This window comes from Ostreococcus lucimarinus, chromosome 15, assembly GCF_000092065.1.
Source record: "Ostreococcus lucimarinus CCE9901 chromosome 15, complete sequence".
NCBI classification, from domain to species: domain Eukaryota; kingdom Viridiplantae; phylum Chlorophyta; class Mamiellophyceae; order Mamiellales; family Bathycoccaceae; genus Ostreococcus; species Ostreococcus sp. 'lucimarinus'.
Genome location: NC_009369.1, coordinates 243,230 through 258,093, shown reverse-complemented (window position 1 = coordinate 258,093; position 14,864 = coordinate 243,230). Strand labels below are relative to the sequence as shown.

At 61.2% G+C, this 14,864-nt stretch overlaps 11 protein-coding genes across 11 annotated transcripts; 7 read left to right on the top strand and 4 right to left on the bottom strand.

Annotated features, from left to right (window-relative positions):
- Window positions 1-20: 20 nt before the first annotated feature.
- Window positions 21-1,073, top strand: HDA3508 (predicted protein; the record flags this gene model as incomplete). Its single annotated transcript, XM_001421724.1, has 1 exon — window positions 21-1,073. The coding sequence occupies one exon, from the start codon at window positions 21-23 to the stop codon at window positions 1,071-1,073; it is 1,053 nt and encodes a 350-aa protein (XP_001421761.1).
- Window positions 1,074-1,117: 44 nt separating this feature from the next.
- Window positions 1,118-1,930, bottom strand: OSTLU_18357 (predicted protein; the record flags this gene model as incomplete). Its single annotated transcript, XM_001421573.1, has 1 exon — window positions 1,118-1,930. One exon carries the CDS (start codon window positions 1,928-1,930, stop codon window positions 1,118-1,120), a length of 813 nt encoding a protein of 270 aa, XP_001421610.1.
- Window positions 1,931-2,097: 167 nt separating this feature from the next.
- On the top strand, window positions 2,098-2,451 carry OSTLU_27832 (predicted protein; the record flags this gene model as incomplete). The annotated part of the gene is made up of 1 exon (XM_001421723.1): window positions 2,098-2,451. One exon carries the CDS (start codon window positions 2,098-2,100, stop codon window positions 2,449-2,451), a length of 354 nt encoding a protein of 117 aa, XP_001421760.1.
- A 24-nt stretch (window positions 2,452-2,475) lies between these two features.
- On the bottom strand, window positions 2,476-3,782 carry OSTLU_27831 (predicted protein). The gene has a single exon (XM_001421572.1). It carries the CDS (start codon window positions 3,752-3,754, stop codon window positions 2,546-2,548), a length of 1,209 nt encoding a protein of 402 aa, XP_001421609.1. The 5' UTR covers window positions 3,755-3,782; the 3' UTR covers window positions 2,476-2,545.
- Window positions 3,783-3,951: 169 nt separating this feature from the next.
- Window positions 3,952-4,758, top strand: OSTLU_40450 (predicted protein; the record flags this gene model as incomplete). Its single annotated transcript, XM_001421722.1, has 1 exon — window positions 3,952-4,758. One exon carries the CDS (start codon window positions 3,952-3,954, stop codon window positions 4,756-4,758), a length of 807 nt encoding a protein of 268 aa, XP_001421759.1.
- Window positions 4,759-5,442: 684 nt separating this feature from the next.
- Window positions 5,443-8,242, bottom strand: OSTLU_18354 (predicted protein; the record flags this gene model as incomplete). The annotated part of the gene is made up of 2 exons (XM_001421571.1): window positions 5,443-7,643; window positions 7,876-8,242. 2 exons carry the CDS (start codon window positions 8,240-8,242, stop codon window positions 5,443-5,445), a joined length of 2,568 nt encoding a protein of 855 aa, XP_001421608.1.
- Window positions 8,243-8,811: 569 nt separating this feature from the next.
- Window positions 8,812-9,852, top strand: OSTLU_89287 (predicted protein; the record flags this gene model as incomplete). Its single annotated transcript, XM_001421721.1, has 1 exon — window positions 8,812-9,852. One exon carries the CDS (start codon window positions 8,812-8,814, stop codon window positions 9,850-9,852), a length of 1,041 nt encoding a protein of 346 aa, XP_001421758.1.
- Window positions 9,853-9,928: 76 nt separating this feature from the next.
- OSTLU_27826 (predicted protein) lies at window positions 9,929-10,993 on the top strand (the record flags this gene model as incomplete). Its single annotated transcript, XM_001421720.1, has 1 exon — window positions 9,929-10,993. The coding sequence occupies one exon, from the start codon at window positions 9,929-9,931 to the stop codon at window positions 10,991-10,993; it is 1,065 nt and encodes a 354-aa protein (XP_001421757.1).
- Window positions 10,994-11,153: 160 nt separating this feature from the next.
- OSTLU_27825 (predicted protein) lies at window positions 11,154-12,287 on the top strand (the record flags this gene model as incomplete). The annotated part of the gene is made up of 2 exons (XM_001421719.1): window positions 11,154-11,380; window positions 11,549-12,287. The coding sequence occupies 2 exons, from the start codon at window positions 11,154-11,156 to the stop codon at window positions 12,285-12,287; spliced, it is 966 nt and encodes a 321-aa protein (XP_001421756.1).
- A 258-nt stretch (window positions 12,288-12,545) lies between these two features.
- Window positions 12,546-12,904, top strand: OSTLU_27824 (predicted protein; the record flags this gene model as incomplete). The annotated part of the gene is made up of 2 exons (XM_001421718.1): window positions 12,546-12,579; window positions 12,705-12,904. The coding sequence occupies 2 exons, from the start codon at window positions 12,546-12,548 to the stop codon at window positions 12,902-12,904; spliced, it is 234 nt and encodes a 77-aa protein (XP_001421755.1).
- Window positions 12,905-13,141: 237 nt separating this feature from the next.
- Window positions 13,142-14,110, bottom strand: OSTLU_40647 (MC family transporter; the record flags this gene model as incomplete). Its single annotated transcript, XM_001421570.1, has 1 exon — window positions 13,142-14,110. One exon carries the CDS (start codon window positions 14,108-14,110, stop codon window positions 13,142-13,144), a length of 969 nt encoding a protein of 322 aa, XP_001421607.1.
- Window positions 14,111-14,864: the final 754 nt, after the last annotated feature.

The following is a 14,864-nucleotide window of genomic DNA, read 5'->3' as shown; positions in this document are numbered from 1 at the left end:
CGCACACGCCGCCTCGCGGCATGCGTCCCGCCCCTCTTTTCCCGCGCGGTCAAGCGCTGGCGGCGAGCCTGCACCGCGCGGTGTCTACCGCGGCTTCCGCGTCTCCGTCGACGCGCGCGTCGCCGCCCAGACCGCTCTCGGTGTTTTTCGCGGACTGGGCGCGGGTGGACCTCCCAGACGGACATCGCTTTCCGATGGACAAGTACGCGCGCACGCGCGAAGCTCTGCGCCGCGACGCGGCGTTGGTGAACAAGATCACACTTCTGGAGTCTCCGAAAGTGGACATCGAGAGCGAGCTGCTGTTGACGCACTGCCCGGAGTACGTGCAGCGGGTGCTGACGCTCACGCTGCGAGAGGACGAGGTGCGAAAGATTGGCTTCCCCATGGCTCAGCAGAACGTCGAACGCTCGTTGGCGAGCACCGGAGGAACGGTGGCGTGCATGCGAGAGGTGATGAGCGGTGCGCGAGCGAGCGCGCAGATCGCGGGGGGGACGCACCACGCGTACAGGGACAGAGGCGAAGGCTTTTGCGTGTTCAACGACGTCGCGGTCGCCATCAACGTCGCCAGACGCGAGTTCGCGGACTCGCTGCGAGATCGTAAAATATTAGTCATCGATCTTGACGTGCATCAAGGGAACGGCACGGCAAAAATTTTCGAGGGCGACGCGCAGGTGGTGACGTTTTCCATGCACGGCGAAAAGAACTACCCCATCAAGACGCGGGAGAAATCGACGCACGACGTCGAATTGCCGGACGATTGCGAGGATGAGGAATATTTAAGCCTTCTCGAGCAGTGGCTGCCGAAGTTATTCGATGATTACGACCCAGCGATCGTGTTTTTCCAAGCTGGTATCGACGCTTTGAAGGAGGATTCGTTCGGGCGACTCGCGATGAGCCGCGAAGGGTTACTACGACGAAACAACGCCGTGTATTCGATGTGCATCGCCCGTGAGGTCCCTCTCGTGATCACCATGGGAGGTGGGTACTCTAAGCCCATCGAGCCGAGTCTAGACGCGCACGTCGACGTGTTTCGAAGCGCCGCGTTGCGATTCACGGCGCCGCAATTCTTCTGAAGCTCTCCGCGTTTGTTGTACATCAAATTCTTTCTAGTCCTATTCTAGTGCTCCTCTTCGCATTCACATCCAAAGTTTACCACGTCAACTTTCAAAGTCAATCGCCACTCGTTCTCGTCGATGAGCGGCGAACGATGCACGATGGCTTTACCTTTTGACGTCGAGCCGTCTGCGTACGTCCATCGCTCGCCCTTCAACAGCGCCACGTCGCAAGTACTTATCTCTCTCGGAGGTGCAAACTTCTCCGCCAACGTCTTCAACGCATCGGTCACAAAATTTCCACCATCCGCGTTCGCCTTCGCGATCGCGGCGCTCGTTCGCGCGTCGCAAATTTCCGTCCCTCGGCCGTAAAACGTCACCATCATTCGAGCGCTCGTGTGGTCGACGTGTAATCGCGAGCACAGCGTCGAGCGCAACAGACTCAGTGTCACCTTCACCCCCCGATCCGCGCCCGGCACCACGTTCACGAACGCTCTCACGCACGTCGCGATGTCCCTCGCCAGCGCGTTATCCGCGACGGCGAGCGCGCGCGCCGTCTCCTCCACCGTCGGCGCTTTTCGAAACGTCACCGCGCGCTCGAACGCCGCCGACGCGCGCAGCGCCTCGACCAGCGACTCGCGCTCGACGAACCGCTTCCGCGCGTCGTCGCGCTCGACGACGACGACGTTGACGTCGGCGTCGCGAATCGATTCCAGCGCGCGGGACAACGCCGACGCGTCGCTCTCGACGTCCGCGCGCGCGTCGTCGCGCGTCGCGACGGCGCGCGACCGCGTCGAGCGGTCGAGCGCGCGTTTGCGCGTCGGTGCGCGCGACGCGCGCGCGAGCGCGACGCGCGACGACGCGCACGCGCGGGACATGCGCGCGACGACACTCTTCGACGCGCGCGCGAATGGCGTCCACCGCCGCCGCGCGCGTCGTCGTCGCGCCGCGCGGCGCGCGAAGGCGTCGCCGCGCGCGAGCGTCTTCGAGCGCGGACGAGTACGCGACGGCGTGCGGGTACGACCCGCGGGACAAGGCGAAGGAGATGATTTCCAGGCTGCACACGCTCGTGGGCGTCAGAATCGTCATGGCGCAGCTCGACGGACAGGGCAACGAGTGCTCGGAGGACGTCAATCAGAGCTCCGTCACGGCGGCGATGCTGAAGCAGATGGAAACGACGCCGCTGGTGGGGACGGGAAGCGAGTTTATCGAAAGTTTGATGCGAAGCGAGGACGCGGACGTGCGACTGGCGGCGACGAGAGTCATCGAGGTGCGACGAGAGTTTGGCGACGAATTCGATTGGGATGAGATGAAAAAGTCGTTGCTCGTCGATTTGTCCCAATATCGATTGGAGATGTTGAGGACGCACGCGGCGAAGAGTTTCGATGGAGGCGCTTGATGGTCGAGGACTCGTTTCGTTTCGTTTCATCGCTAGGAGATTTTTGTTGTACCGTATTGTAGAGTAAAGCGCGCGCTTTGCGTCATGTTCGTGTTCATTTCTTCGACGACGGCGGGATTTCTCCTCGTTCGTAGTATTCCATGCGCTCGAAGTAGCCATTCTTGATCCAAAACTCGATTTGCGCGCCGAGCGACGGGCCGACGTTTGGCACCTTGAGTTTGCCTTTGCTAATCGCGATGCCACTCGTGACTTCGAAATCAATCTCACGGATGGACTGTGCGGCTTTGCGATACGAGGCCGACTTCATCGGTTCTTCGGGTGAGGTCTTCGCGGCTTGGAAGATGGCTTCGAGCGCTTGGCATAGCTTCGTATTCGCGGGATTCTTCGCGTCGGCGCCGCCGGCTTGTTGCTCCTTGGTCAACGGCGGGTACGCCTCCTTAAGCAAATTGAACGCAGTTTTGATGTCGTATTCGTCGTCGTAATTCATCGACGCCTGGAGCTTAGTGTAGCACTCTCGTAAAGCTTCGTTCTCCGCCTTGGGTAACTGCAACCCGTGCTCGCGGCAAATCTCCACCATCTTCTTCGACATCTCCATCGGCGCCATCGCGTGCATGTCGTCCGGAAACACCACGGGCTTGTCCATCCCCGCCTGCACGTCATCTTGCTCGTCGTCCGACATCTCATCTCCGGGCTTACGCCACGGCAATCGCTCCCGCGGTGCATCCTTATCTTCCTTGTAATTAAACGAGCACCGCGTCACGCTCTGCAAAACCGTATCGTAGTACCCGACGCACTTCCACGTTCCCTGACCTCCGTGATTCTCATCCGCATACGTCACCCGCAGCGTCGTCGTCCCTCGTTTCCCACAATTCGGACACAACGGATACCGTCCCCACTTCTCCCCATCCACGCAGTGCGCCACGAGATCCGCCTTTTTATACACGATTCGTTTATTCTTCTGTCCCACCTCGCTGCTCGGCATTCGATTCATCTTCATGTACTGCTTCAGCTCGTCCAGATTCATCGCGTTATACTTCGCGTGCAAGCCCTCGTCCTGAATCGGTCCGGCGGTGATGTCGAAACCGATCTTCTGCGGCGCGTTCTCGTCCTTCGCCTTGACCCGCGCGCCGCCCTCGGCGTCGCCGTCGTCCGTTTTAACTTTTTTGGGCGCCCGCTTCTTCTTCGTAATCTTCATCGTGATCTCCGCCGCGTCGTCCTCGCCCGAGGACACCGCGTCGTAGTCCGCGTCGCCGGCATCGGCGTCGGCGTACTCGCGCTTGATTTTCTTCACGCGCGGCGGCATTTCGGGTCGCGCGCGTCGACGCGTCGCGATTTGAAGCGGCGCCGACGGGTTCGCCATTGGACGACGCGCGCCGACCGCGCGCCGACCGCGCGCCGACCGCGCGCGCGATGACGGAGGACGAAGCGCGCAGAGTGCGCGAGCTCGTGCATCGCGCGCGGTGCGTGATGCTCGAGCCGTCGTGCGCGAAGAAGGCGGTGATGACGGCGGAAACGCACCGGTGGTGGTTCGGTGACGACGACGACGCGACGACGACGACGTCGTACGCGCGTGAGGACACGCAGAACGTCGTCGATGATCCCGTGCGAGAGATATCGCGCGTGGTGGATCCAGGGCAGACGCGACGGATCGGGAACGGCGGGACGGCGCAGTCGCGCTCGGCGATTTTGCACTCGCTCGCGAGCATAGAGAGCTGGGCGATGCTCTTGGCCTGGGACGCGATTCAGCGGTTCGGTGTGGCTCGAAATATGCCGAAAGAGTTTTATGATGATTTCGTCGAGCTCGCGGCGGATGAAGGGCGGCATTTCGCGCTGTTGTCGCGAAGATTGGACGAGTGCGGCGTCGTGCGATTCGGCGAGCTGGAGGCGCACGACGGGCTGTGGCGGACGGCGAAAGAGACGGCGCATTCGCTCGAGGCGAGGCTCGCGGTGGAGCACTGCGTGCACGAAGCGCGGGGTTTGGATGTTTTGCCGCAGACGATCGGGAAGTTTCGTCGGAACGGGGACGAGGCGTCGGCGACGTTGTTGGAAACCGTCATTTATCCAGAGGAGATCACGCACTGCGCTTCGGGGCTGCGCTGGTTTAAATATTTGCACGCCCGGGAAGTCGACGGCGGTGATGTCGGTGAAGAAACAGAGGAGAGCGGCGTGGTGAAGGCGTTCCATGAGATTGTCCGTGAGTATTTTCACGGCGCGCTCAAACCGCCGTTCAACGACGAGGCCAGAGCCAAGGCTGGCTTCACGCCGGTGTGGTACGAGCCTCTCGCGACAAAGGTGCATGCACAATAGTATTTAGATCACGACAATAGCGGCGAGTTCTTGCTAGCGTTTCAATTTAGTTGTTGGTTCCATCGTACAGCACACGCATCGATCGTGACGCCGCGACGCGGCTCTACATTAATCATCATCTAATTCCTTCACGCGAACCTCGATCGCGCGCACCTGCTTCTCAATTCTCTCCTTTAAATCGCTCACCAAGTGTCCAAAGCGATCTCTTATGATTTCATTTGACACAGTCGTCGCCGTCGATTCGACGCCGTCGTCTCGTCGCAGTTTCCCAGACACGCGACGAGAGAGTTCCAAAGCCTTCTTCGCTCGCTTCAACGCGCGCGTCGCCTCCGTTTCTTCCGCCTCGGCTGTTTGTAGCGACGTCGCCACGCGCGTTTCGACGGCATCGTGCGCTTTCGCGAGCGCGTTCGGGACCTACGGCGTCGTGAGAATGTTGAAAGTCGGCACCGCGCGCGTGTTGTACCTTTTCTGCGATTGTAGCGCACGCGCGATCGAGGGCGCCGGCGTCGACGGCGTCGACGGTGCCATCGTCTGCGTCGTCGCGCGCGGCGAGCTCTTTGGCGCGCGATTTCGGTTTCGCGGGCATCGGAGCGAGGCGAAGAGTGAAGCGTCGATCTCGGCGCGCGCGCGGCGACGTCAAACTAATTGCTCTACACGTGATATTCTAATGACGCGTGCTACGGATTACTTCTTCGATGGTTTCATCGCAAACGAGACTTTTGTCGCGTTGGAAGCCTTCAGACCGGATGCCGATGATGGACCGCGCGACGCGGCGGCGGGGGTGGCGCGCGCGGATTCCTGTTCGCGCTTCATCGTCGCCACCGGATCAGCGTTTCTCGCCTGTCCAGCCCTCACGTGACCGCTAAGTACGACGTAAGGCGTCGCTTGATCGCGCTGTACGTCCTTGATGCGGTCGTCCATGACGCTTGACGCCTTGAGACGCTGTTGCTCCTCCTGGAATTGTCGCAGGCGCTTTTCGCGCTTCATTTTGCCAGGCTCGATGCCGTGGAAACGATGGCAAAGCTCTCTAAACGCCTCTTTCGGGGTGAGCTTCCGTCCGAACTCGTCCAACTTATCGAGCTTGAAACCGAACTTGTAGCCGTCGACGGCTTTTTCTTCTATGGCGTGCGCCTCGAGCACGTGCTGTCTGTCGAATCGATCCTTCATGTCGTTGGCGCGCCCACTCCAGCGCGTGTTTTGCGCATCATCGAGTTGAGCCTTGTCTTTGAGAAGAGCGAGTGTGCTCGCCAACCCTTTTTGCACGACGTGCTTTTCCGCGAGTACGGGCATGTTAACGTGCGCGTCGACTTCCTCTTGCGGTGGCGGTGGCGGCACATCTGGCATTTCATCGTCCATCGGCTCGTCTTCACCGCCCGGTGGTGGCGGCGGCGGTACGTCTGGCATTTCCTCAGTGTCTGCGTCTTCGTCGTAGACCTCATCGAGCGCGCCGTCTTGAGTGTTGATGCCTTGAACAAACTCAGACATGTCTGTAAAAACTAGAGATTCGTCGGCGACATTCGCGGCGTTCTCTCGAGCCTTCGCCTCATCTGCTTGACGACGCGCCGCCACTTGCGCGACCACGTCTGCCGGCGCCGAGCGCGCTGCTTTGTTCGAAATATTTGCCATCTTCCGGCTCCTTGCGAGCGCACGAGCGAGCTCGTCGTCTTCCTCTTCCTCTGCTTCGCCGGCGAGTTCAGCGAGAATCTTCTTATCGGTCACTTCACGAGCTTTTTGCAACGCATTCGCGAACTTCGCGTCTTTCTCATTAGTCGTGGCCTTAGCTTCGGCACTAGACTCGCCGCGCGAGCGTCGTGAACCGAGATCGCTCGACTCTGGCGCCAGCGCGTCTTGCTCGAGCTCCGCAGCATCGATATGCTTCTTTCTCAATTTTTTGCGCATCTTCTTCTTCTTTTCGCGCTTCACAAACTTAGCTTGCATCTCTTCTTGGGTGTGAAAATCAGCTTGCTCACCCTTGACAACTTCCGCGGTTTCCGCTTTACCCTTCAATCCCGAGAGTTCGGCGGCGAGTCGCGCCTTGATTTCTGCCTTTCGCTTCTCCTCAGCCGCGTCGAGGCCACCCTCACCGTCGAGTTCCATTGCCGCATCCTCATCATGAGCGTCGTACTTTCCTAACACCGTTTTCTTGGCCTCCACATCCTTGCCCTCCCCGAAAGGGTCGTCACTCTTCTTCGTTGACTCCTTTCTCGCCTTTTTACGCGACTTGCGCTCGGCGATTAAGACGTTTTCTAATTCATCATCCTCATCATCCAACACGCTCGTATCCTTCAGCGTCAACACCACCTCTTGACCTTCATTAATTTCATCCGCGGTGTGCCTCACCTTGAGTCCGCGCAAATCCTTCGACGTGTACGCCGCCGACTTTGATTTCTTCGCCCCCTCGTCCTCCTCCTCCGACGCGCTCGCCTCCGCGTCCTCATCCCTCTCCGCGAACATCGCCGCAACTTTGGCCGCTTTCGCGCGTTCCAACTCCTGCGCTTTCGTCGCCATCTTCGTTTTGCTCTTCGCCAACCAAGCTCCCGCGTCTTCCTCCTCATCGTCCGCGTCGCCGAGCTTTGTAGTCGCCGCGTTCAACTTTTCAATCTCCCTCTGACGCTTCCTCGCAGCAATCTTCTCCGCCAGCGCCGCCGTTTCCGCCGCTTTCGCCTCATCACGACGTAAAGCGTCCGCGTCATGGGTTTTCTTCGACGCTCCTTCGCGCAAGGGCGCTAAACCGAGCTTTAAACGCATCGCATTCGTCGCTTCGATTGACATGGATTCCACCGCGCCGCCGCCTTCTTTTTCATTCTGCGCGTCGTCTTGACGCATTTCCGCGGGCGCGCGCGCGGATGACGCGACGGCGGCGTTGTTGATCGCGTCTCGCGCCTCTTTCGAGGGCGATCGCGATCGGGTCGATCGTCGAGGAGGCATCGAGCGCGGAGCGCGAGGCGCGAAGTGAAGTGAAGCCGCGAGAGAGAGACGAAGTGAGGCGATGACGCGCGCGCGACGACGGGAAACATCCTAGACAATGGCAAATGAATACTACATCAAATACGAGCGGTATCGGGCGGCGGCGAGCCGGGATCGATGTTTATCAAGCTGTTTGCAGCACGCCGGCACCGCCTTCTCGCAGCGCCTTCTCGACTAAACCTTTCGTCTCGGGATCGAGCGCTAAGGCTCGGAACAAACCCCCGGCGAAGCCCTTGAGACTTTCATCCGTGGATGATCCCATCAGGGTCGCGAGCCGTCGCACGCACTCGCCGTCTTCAGCGAGTTTGACGCGCAGCGCCCGTCGTCTCGGCAGCGCGCAAGCGAGTCCGATGAGCCCGCGAACGGTGACCTCGTCCTCATCTGCGAGCAACGCGTGCGTGAACACCTCAAACGCGCCCTCACGAATAAGTGCATCAAATTTCTCGTCGTCTGCCGCCACTTGCTGTGCAAAATTCACCACTAAATCCACGCCGCCGACGCGCTTCATAAAATCCATCTCGCGCGACCCTCGCTCGCGCGCCGACGCCAATACGAACGCCATGCATCTCGAATCCCCTCGCACCGCCTCAAAACCTCGCCTGTCGTCATCATGCTGCAAGAATCGAAAGAAATCCAGCGCGTTCACGCGCACGGCGTCCGTCTCTTCATCATTCGCACCGTCCTCGTTCGCGCCGAGCGCCTCTCGCGTCACCGTCGCCGCCGCCCCTCGATCCAGCGCCCTTCCCCGCGCCCCATCTACGCTCGCGCACAGTCCACTCAGCGCCGCTAGCACGCTCGCAAGTTTTCTAGCGTCTTTCTTCCCCGTTTTCGCGCCATCGCGTTCGAGCGCGTCCATTAAATCATCCACCAGGGCTGCGAAATCTGTCGGCAACTGCACGCGCACGGCGAGCGCACCGAGCGCGGACGCCGCGGCGGTGACGACGCGATCATCGCTCGACGCGAGTTCTCGCTTGACGTCCGCGCTCGCGATCGGAAGCGCGCTCGGTTGCGCCATGCCGCGCGTCGTCGTGTGCGGGACCGCGCTTTTCGTTCGAGTCGGCAGAGATCGACGCACCGAAGCGCGCGATGGCGTCGACGAGCGCGGGCGCGAGCGGGATGAACGCGTATGAAATATTGGGCGTGCAAAGCGCGGCGACGACGGATGAGATCAAGCGTGCGTATAAGAAACTCGCGCTGCAATTGCACCCGGACAAAGTGTCCCGAACGACGAAAACGGATGCCGAACGCGACGAGGCGCGCGTGCGGTTTCGAAACGTCGCGAACGCGTACGAAGTGCTCAAGGATGAAGTCTCACGCGCGGCGTACGATCAAAAGTGCGAGCTGAACGGAGCGAAGAGGGACGACGTGCTGGTGAATGTGAGCTTTAAGGAGAGCGTGACGGGGACGACAAAGTTGGCGATGATACCGTTTAAGCTGCTGTGCTCGAGCTGTCAAGGCGTGGGGATGGCGTGTTTGAAGTGCGAGGGGTGTGCAAATCGGGGAGGAACAGCGGTGGGGAGCCAAGGGACGTGTGGAACGTGCGATGGACGGGGATTCGGGAAGCCCGAGACGTGCCGAAAATGCGGCGGCGACGGCGTCAAGGATGATTTCTTTCATGGACGCGTGCATGTGCCGGCGGGAGTGTTGGATGGGAGTAGATTACCCATTAGTGGTCGCACGCAACACGTGAGGGTGCGGATTTTGCCTAGTAAAGTGTTCTCGAGAGATGGTTTGAACGTGACGTCGACGCTGAGGCTGAGCGCAAAGGACGCGCTCGAGGGCGGATTTTTCGAGGTCGAGACCGTGCACGGAGTGGAAACGATGTATTTCGACGAAGAAACGAAGAGTGGGGATACGAAGACGCTCGACGGGAAGGGGATCAAGGACGGGAAAAAGATCGGTAATCACATCGTGCGCGTGGAAGTCGAACGCGAACAGACGCCCGAAGCTGTCGAGTCAGATGAAGACGTAGAAGAAGCGGAGGAACCGGAAGCGTCCGAGGCTGACGAACCGGCGACTAAGAAGCAGAAGGAATCCATCGAGGATCAGGAGGAAGTCATCGACCTTGAGCGGCTATTGGCGGAGAAGAAAGCGAAATTATTGGCCCAGTTGAACGCGCAGTCTTAAAATAGTCTTAGATATTTCACTCCGACCTCACTCGCCGACGCTCGACGCCACCGCGCGCGAGCGTCCATCGACCGCGATGCGCGCGTCAGACGCGTTGTCCTCGACCGCGCGCACCGCTTTCTCGCCGTTACGAGCGCGCGCGTCGAGCAAACCGCCCCTCGCGAGGCTCGCGCCGCTGGGACTGGGACAAAGTCTGGATGCCGCGAAAGCGTCGCGTTCGGACGCGTTTCTCACGCTCACGCGCGCATCGGCGGACGTCATCGACGTCAGTGATGCATCGAGCGACGACACGCGCGTGCGAGCGTCGGCGTCGGCGAATCCGATCGTCGTGCTGAGCGGGTTCGGGAACTGCTCGAGCGACTACGAGGACGCGCTTGGGAACGACGAGGCGAGCCTGGCGAAGTCACTGCGCTCGAGAGGGTTCAGCGTGCACGTCGCTGAGGTCGAGCGAAAAGATTGGTTCGTGGGGATTTTGCGAGGGATCTTCACGAAGGGGTTTTGGATGAACGCGTGCACGACGCGAGAGAGCTACGGGTGGTATTTAGAACGCGTCGACGCGTGCGTGAAAGAGGCGTTGCGAGCGAACCCTGAAGCGACGAGCGTTGACATTGTCGCGCACTCTGCCGGTGGGTGGCTCGCGCGGGCGTTCATCGGCGGCGCACTGGCGATGAATGCGAGCGAGGTAGAGTGCTCCGGAGATTTCTTGAAGCGGGACGAGCGTGTGCGACGTTTGATATGCTTAGGGACGCCACACGCGCAGGATGCGAAGTCAGATCCAACGCGCGGGGCATCTAAATGGGTAAACGATACTTGGCCCGGCGCGTACTTTGAACCGGATGTTCAGTACGTCTGCGTCACGGGACGCGCCGTCGTCGGAAACGCGTCGGCGGAGCCGAAAACCATCGGCAAATATGCAGCCGGTTCCTACGCCGTCGTCGCCGGTGGCGACGGAGACGGCGTCGAAGGCGACGCTGTCGTACCAAACTGCGCCGCACTTGCGTTAGAGGGCGCCGAAATGATCGTCATCGACGCCTGCTGGCACTCGATGTCCACCGTCGGCACGTTTGACGAACCGTCAAAGTTTCACTGGTACGGAAGCGACGCCGTCGTCGACCGCTGGCTCAAGGTCTTACGCGCGTGATCGATGACCATAATTTCGACGTAGCATCATCATTAATTATCTAGCGCAGCACGCACAGCACGCGAGCGAACGAACGCACCGCCTTCGTAGACGTCCTACGCCTCAACCGCCTTCCCGGCTGCGCCGCGCGCCGCAGTGCGCGACTCGCGTCCGCGCTCCAATGCCTCGCGCGGCGCCCGATCGCGCCGAGCTCGAGGAAGATGACATAGATTTCGATGATCTGCGCATACGCAAGCCTCCACCGCAGTGGACGACGACGGCGACCATCACGAGCGTCGTCGCTTGGGGCGCCCTGGCTGCGCACAACGTGATCGCCATGCCGAAAATCGACGGCGTCGCCAACGTGAGCTTCGAGCGCGTCTCCTCGTCGTCGCGATTCGTTCCAAAGTACGTCGTGAAGTGCATTTTCTCGAGCGAGCGCGCGAGCGAGCGCGTTGCCTCGTGGAAGATGAATTCGGATTCGCCTCGCGCGTTTGGTGTTGGCCTCCGCGGCGAAGCGCGCGGTTTGAAGATTGACATTGACTGACGGACTCGCGCGCGTTTCCTCCGCACCAGGGCCGCGCTGTTCGCGTTACGAATGGGGACGTTCGCGTTCGGGGTGTTTTTCTTCTGCTATCACATGGTTTACGAGCACTCGATGCAGGTTCGAAAGACGGATGGGTTCGACTACCTGAGCGACTGGACGATTTTATTGTTGTTCGTCTTAGAGGGAGCGCTGGGGATGAACATGTATAGAACTGAGCGAGAAGAGGGGGAATTAGACGGTTTGACAAATGTTTTAGTGATCGCGTACGGCGTTGCGTGGACGACGAACGTGTTATCGAGCGCTGGAGCGTGGTACTCGTTCTTCGCGTTTCCGATGTGTCGGGCGCTCGAGGGCGTGGACAACTATCCCGATTGCTACCTCGAGTGGTACCGCCTGGTCGAACACGCCGGGAATATGGTCGTTTTACTCCTTGAGTTTTTACTCGGCGCCTTACCCATGCGTCGACGAGACTTCGGTTGGTCCATCCTCTTCGTTCAGGCGTACGTCTTCTTTTGCTGGTATCGATTCTACGCCACGGGCAAAGCCGTGTACGTCATGTTTGATTTCGCCAAAAGTTTCGAAAGTTTGGCTTGGCACAACCTCGTCTTCTTCGCCACGACGTTGATTTTCTTCGTCTGTCTCAAGTTCCACCAGCACAAGGGATATCGCACCGCCGCGCACGTGCGCGCCGCCGGTCCCTTTGTCATCGCTCGCGTGCGCGGCGACGACGTCGACGTCGCCGAGCGCGCGTCGCTCGTCCAAAAGTAGCCCCACGCCGTCGTCCCCGGTCACGCGTCGTGTCCTTTCCCTCTCACCCTCGCGCGATCGTCGCGATCGCGTCGTCATTAGATCCCATAGCTCGTCATAGGTTTGTACCATCACCCCACCTCGGATTCCCACCCGGGGATCCGCGCGCGCGCGCGCGACCCCAGCCCGCACACACGCGCGCTCGCCATGCTCGCCCGACTCGTCGCGCGCGCCGCGCGATCGCCCAAACGCGTCGAACAAATTTCCCGCGCCCGCTCGATGAGCTCCGGCGCGAGCGTCGAGGAAGAGATCGGTGCGTCGCGCGCGCGAACGAACGAACGCGCGAACCGAACGATCGCGACGCGACGACGATGCGCGCGCGAAAACGACGAGCGCGCGCGACTGACGCGCTGAAACGCGATCGACGCGATGAAACAGCGGAGATGAATAAATGGCGCGCCGTCTCCATGCTCGTCATACCCGCGTGCGCTGGGTTCGGGGTGTACACGCTGTCCAACGCGGCGCACGGACACGGGCACGAGAACCCGGCGTACTCGTACCTGAGAATTCGCAATCGCGAGCAGTTTCCCTGGGGAGGAGATTGCGGGTTGTTTGAGTACAGGGATGATTGTAAGTAGTAGAGCGCGAGAGCGCGTGTAATTTTGTAGTGCGACGGTGAGCGAAGATGGAACGTTCGAAGGCGATTCGACGCGACGCGACGCGCTCGCGTTCCAGAAATCCGTCGGATTCTCGTAGTGTTACAACCGAACGAGAATCGGGAGCAGCTCGCGTATGGGAGTGCCAGAGCGAAGACGCGATGTGAAGAAGTCGGTGTCGGTGTCGGGGGGTCAATGGAAAAAGATGCGATCGAACGATCACTTGATTTTTTTGTTTTCGGCGGCTAAAATAGCGACCTCTTTGGCGTACTCCACCTCTGAACGCCTGATGCCCTTCTTCAGGACGTCGAACGTGGTGAGCTGGATGGACTTGTTCGGCATGTTTTTCATCGCGTTCGGGATGAAACCGCGGAAGAGACCACCGACGCCGTTGGCGGCGACGATGCCGCGACCGGCGTCGAGCATGTTCGCGTACGTGCTCCCTTGAAGCTGCATTTGACGACGAATAGTATCCAGCGGATACATCGAACCCGTGGCCAACGCGGTCGCCATAAGCGATGCCGTGGCGATCCCTTGCGCTTCGTTGCGAATTTCTTCCGGGAGCGCCTTTTTGAATAAATCAAACGCGCAAAAGTTGAGCGCGCTGTACGGCGCGATGGAAATGCACGTCGCTCGCAAACCCTTGAAGAACCCGAGCGGCCCTTCGTTGGCCAAGATGGTGCGGGCGACGTCGCCCATGCTCTTCGCACTCGTGTCCACGCTCAATCGAAGGCGAATGATATCGAGAGGGTACGTCACGATGGTCGCCGTGCACGCCGCGCCCGCGCCCGCGAGCAAACGCGCCGGCACCGCCAACTCCCCGGTTTCCTTATTCGTCAACTTTTTCTTGTACGCTTCGTACGAGTACAGCATCGCGCTCGAATACGGCAAAATTCGCACCACTTGCGGCACGTTTCCTCGCCAATATCCCGCCACGCCCTCCGTCTTTCCGATCGCCACGAACGCCGCCAACAACCCCTTGTCCGCCGCCGCCACGCTCGCCGCGCTCGCCCTCGACGCCCCCGACGTCTGCATGATGATCTTCAGCCGATCCAGCGGCGCCGTGCACGTCTTCGCCAGCGCACCGGCGACGCCGCCCGCGAGGAACATCGCCACCGCCGGCTTCACCAGGTGCGTCGCGCACGCTATAGGGTTATCGCGCTCCGCCGCGAGCCTGTAGCACGTCATCGCCCTCTTCCGCGACTTTCGTCCCGCGTCGTTCGCTTTCGCCGCGACGTCCGGCACCGCGCGATTACTCGCCCGTCTCCCCTCCGCGCGCGCGCCGTCGCGCGCGCGCCCGCGCGTCGCGCGCGTCGTCAGCGTCAGCGCCGCCGGCGCCGCGCAACCGCCGCGCACCGTGAACGCGCGCGCGTCTCGTCGCGCGTCCTCGCGCGCGCGCGCGCGCGCGAACGCGCGGCGTCGATCGAACGCGGAGGCGCGCATCGCGCGGGCGCTCGAGCGCTCGTCCGTCGGCGCGGCGCGACGCGCGCGATCGGGCGACCGCGGAATGCCGGCGCGCGCGGTGGTGCGCGGTCTCTCACTGTTTGCGCATACGCGCGGCGTCGCGCCGACGGTGTCGAACGCGTCGCGCGTCGTGCGCGTCGCACACGCCGACGCCGACGACGCGCGCGCGCGCGAACGCGAGCGATGACGCGAGCGAACGCCGCGGCGCGCGGATTCGCGCGCGCGGGCGCGACGACGCGAACGAGGGCGCGCGCGAACGCGCCGAGGGGAAGAATTGCGGCGGCGCGAACGAACGCGAGGGGACGGGGAGGAACGACGACAGCGCGCGCGATCGTGGACCGCGAGGACGAGGACGCGAAGTCGGCGATGGAGGGACTGGAGATATCGGCGATGAGGAGCGAGGGACGGAAGAAGGGGAAGGGGGAGAAGGCGAGCGCGAACGACGAGGACGAGGACGGGTTCGAACGGTGGAAGTGGC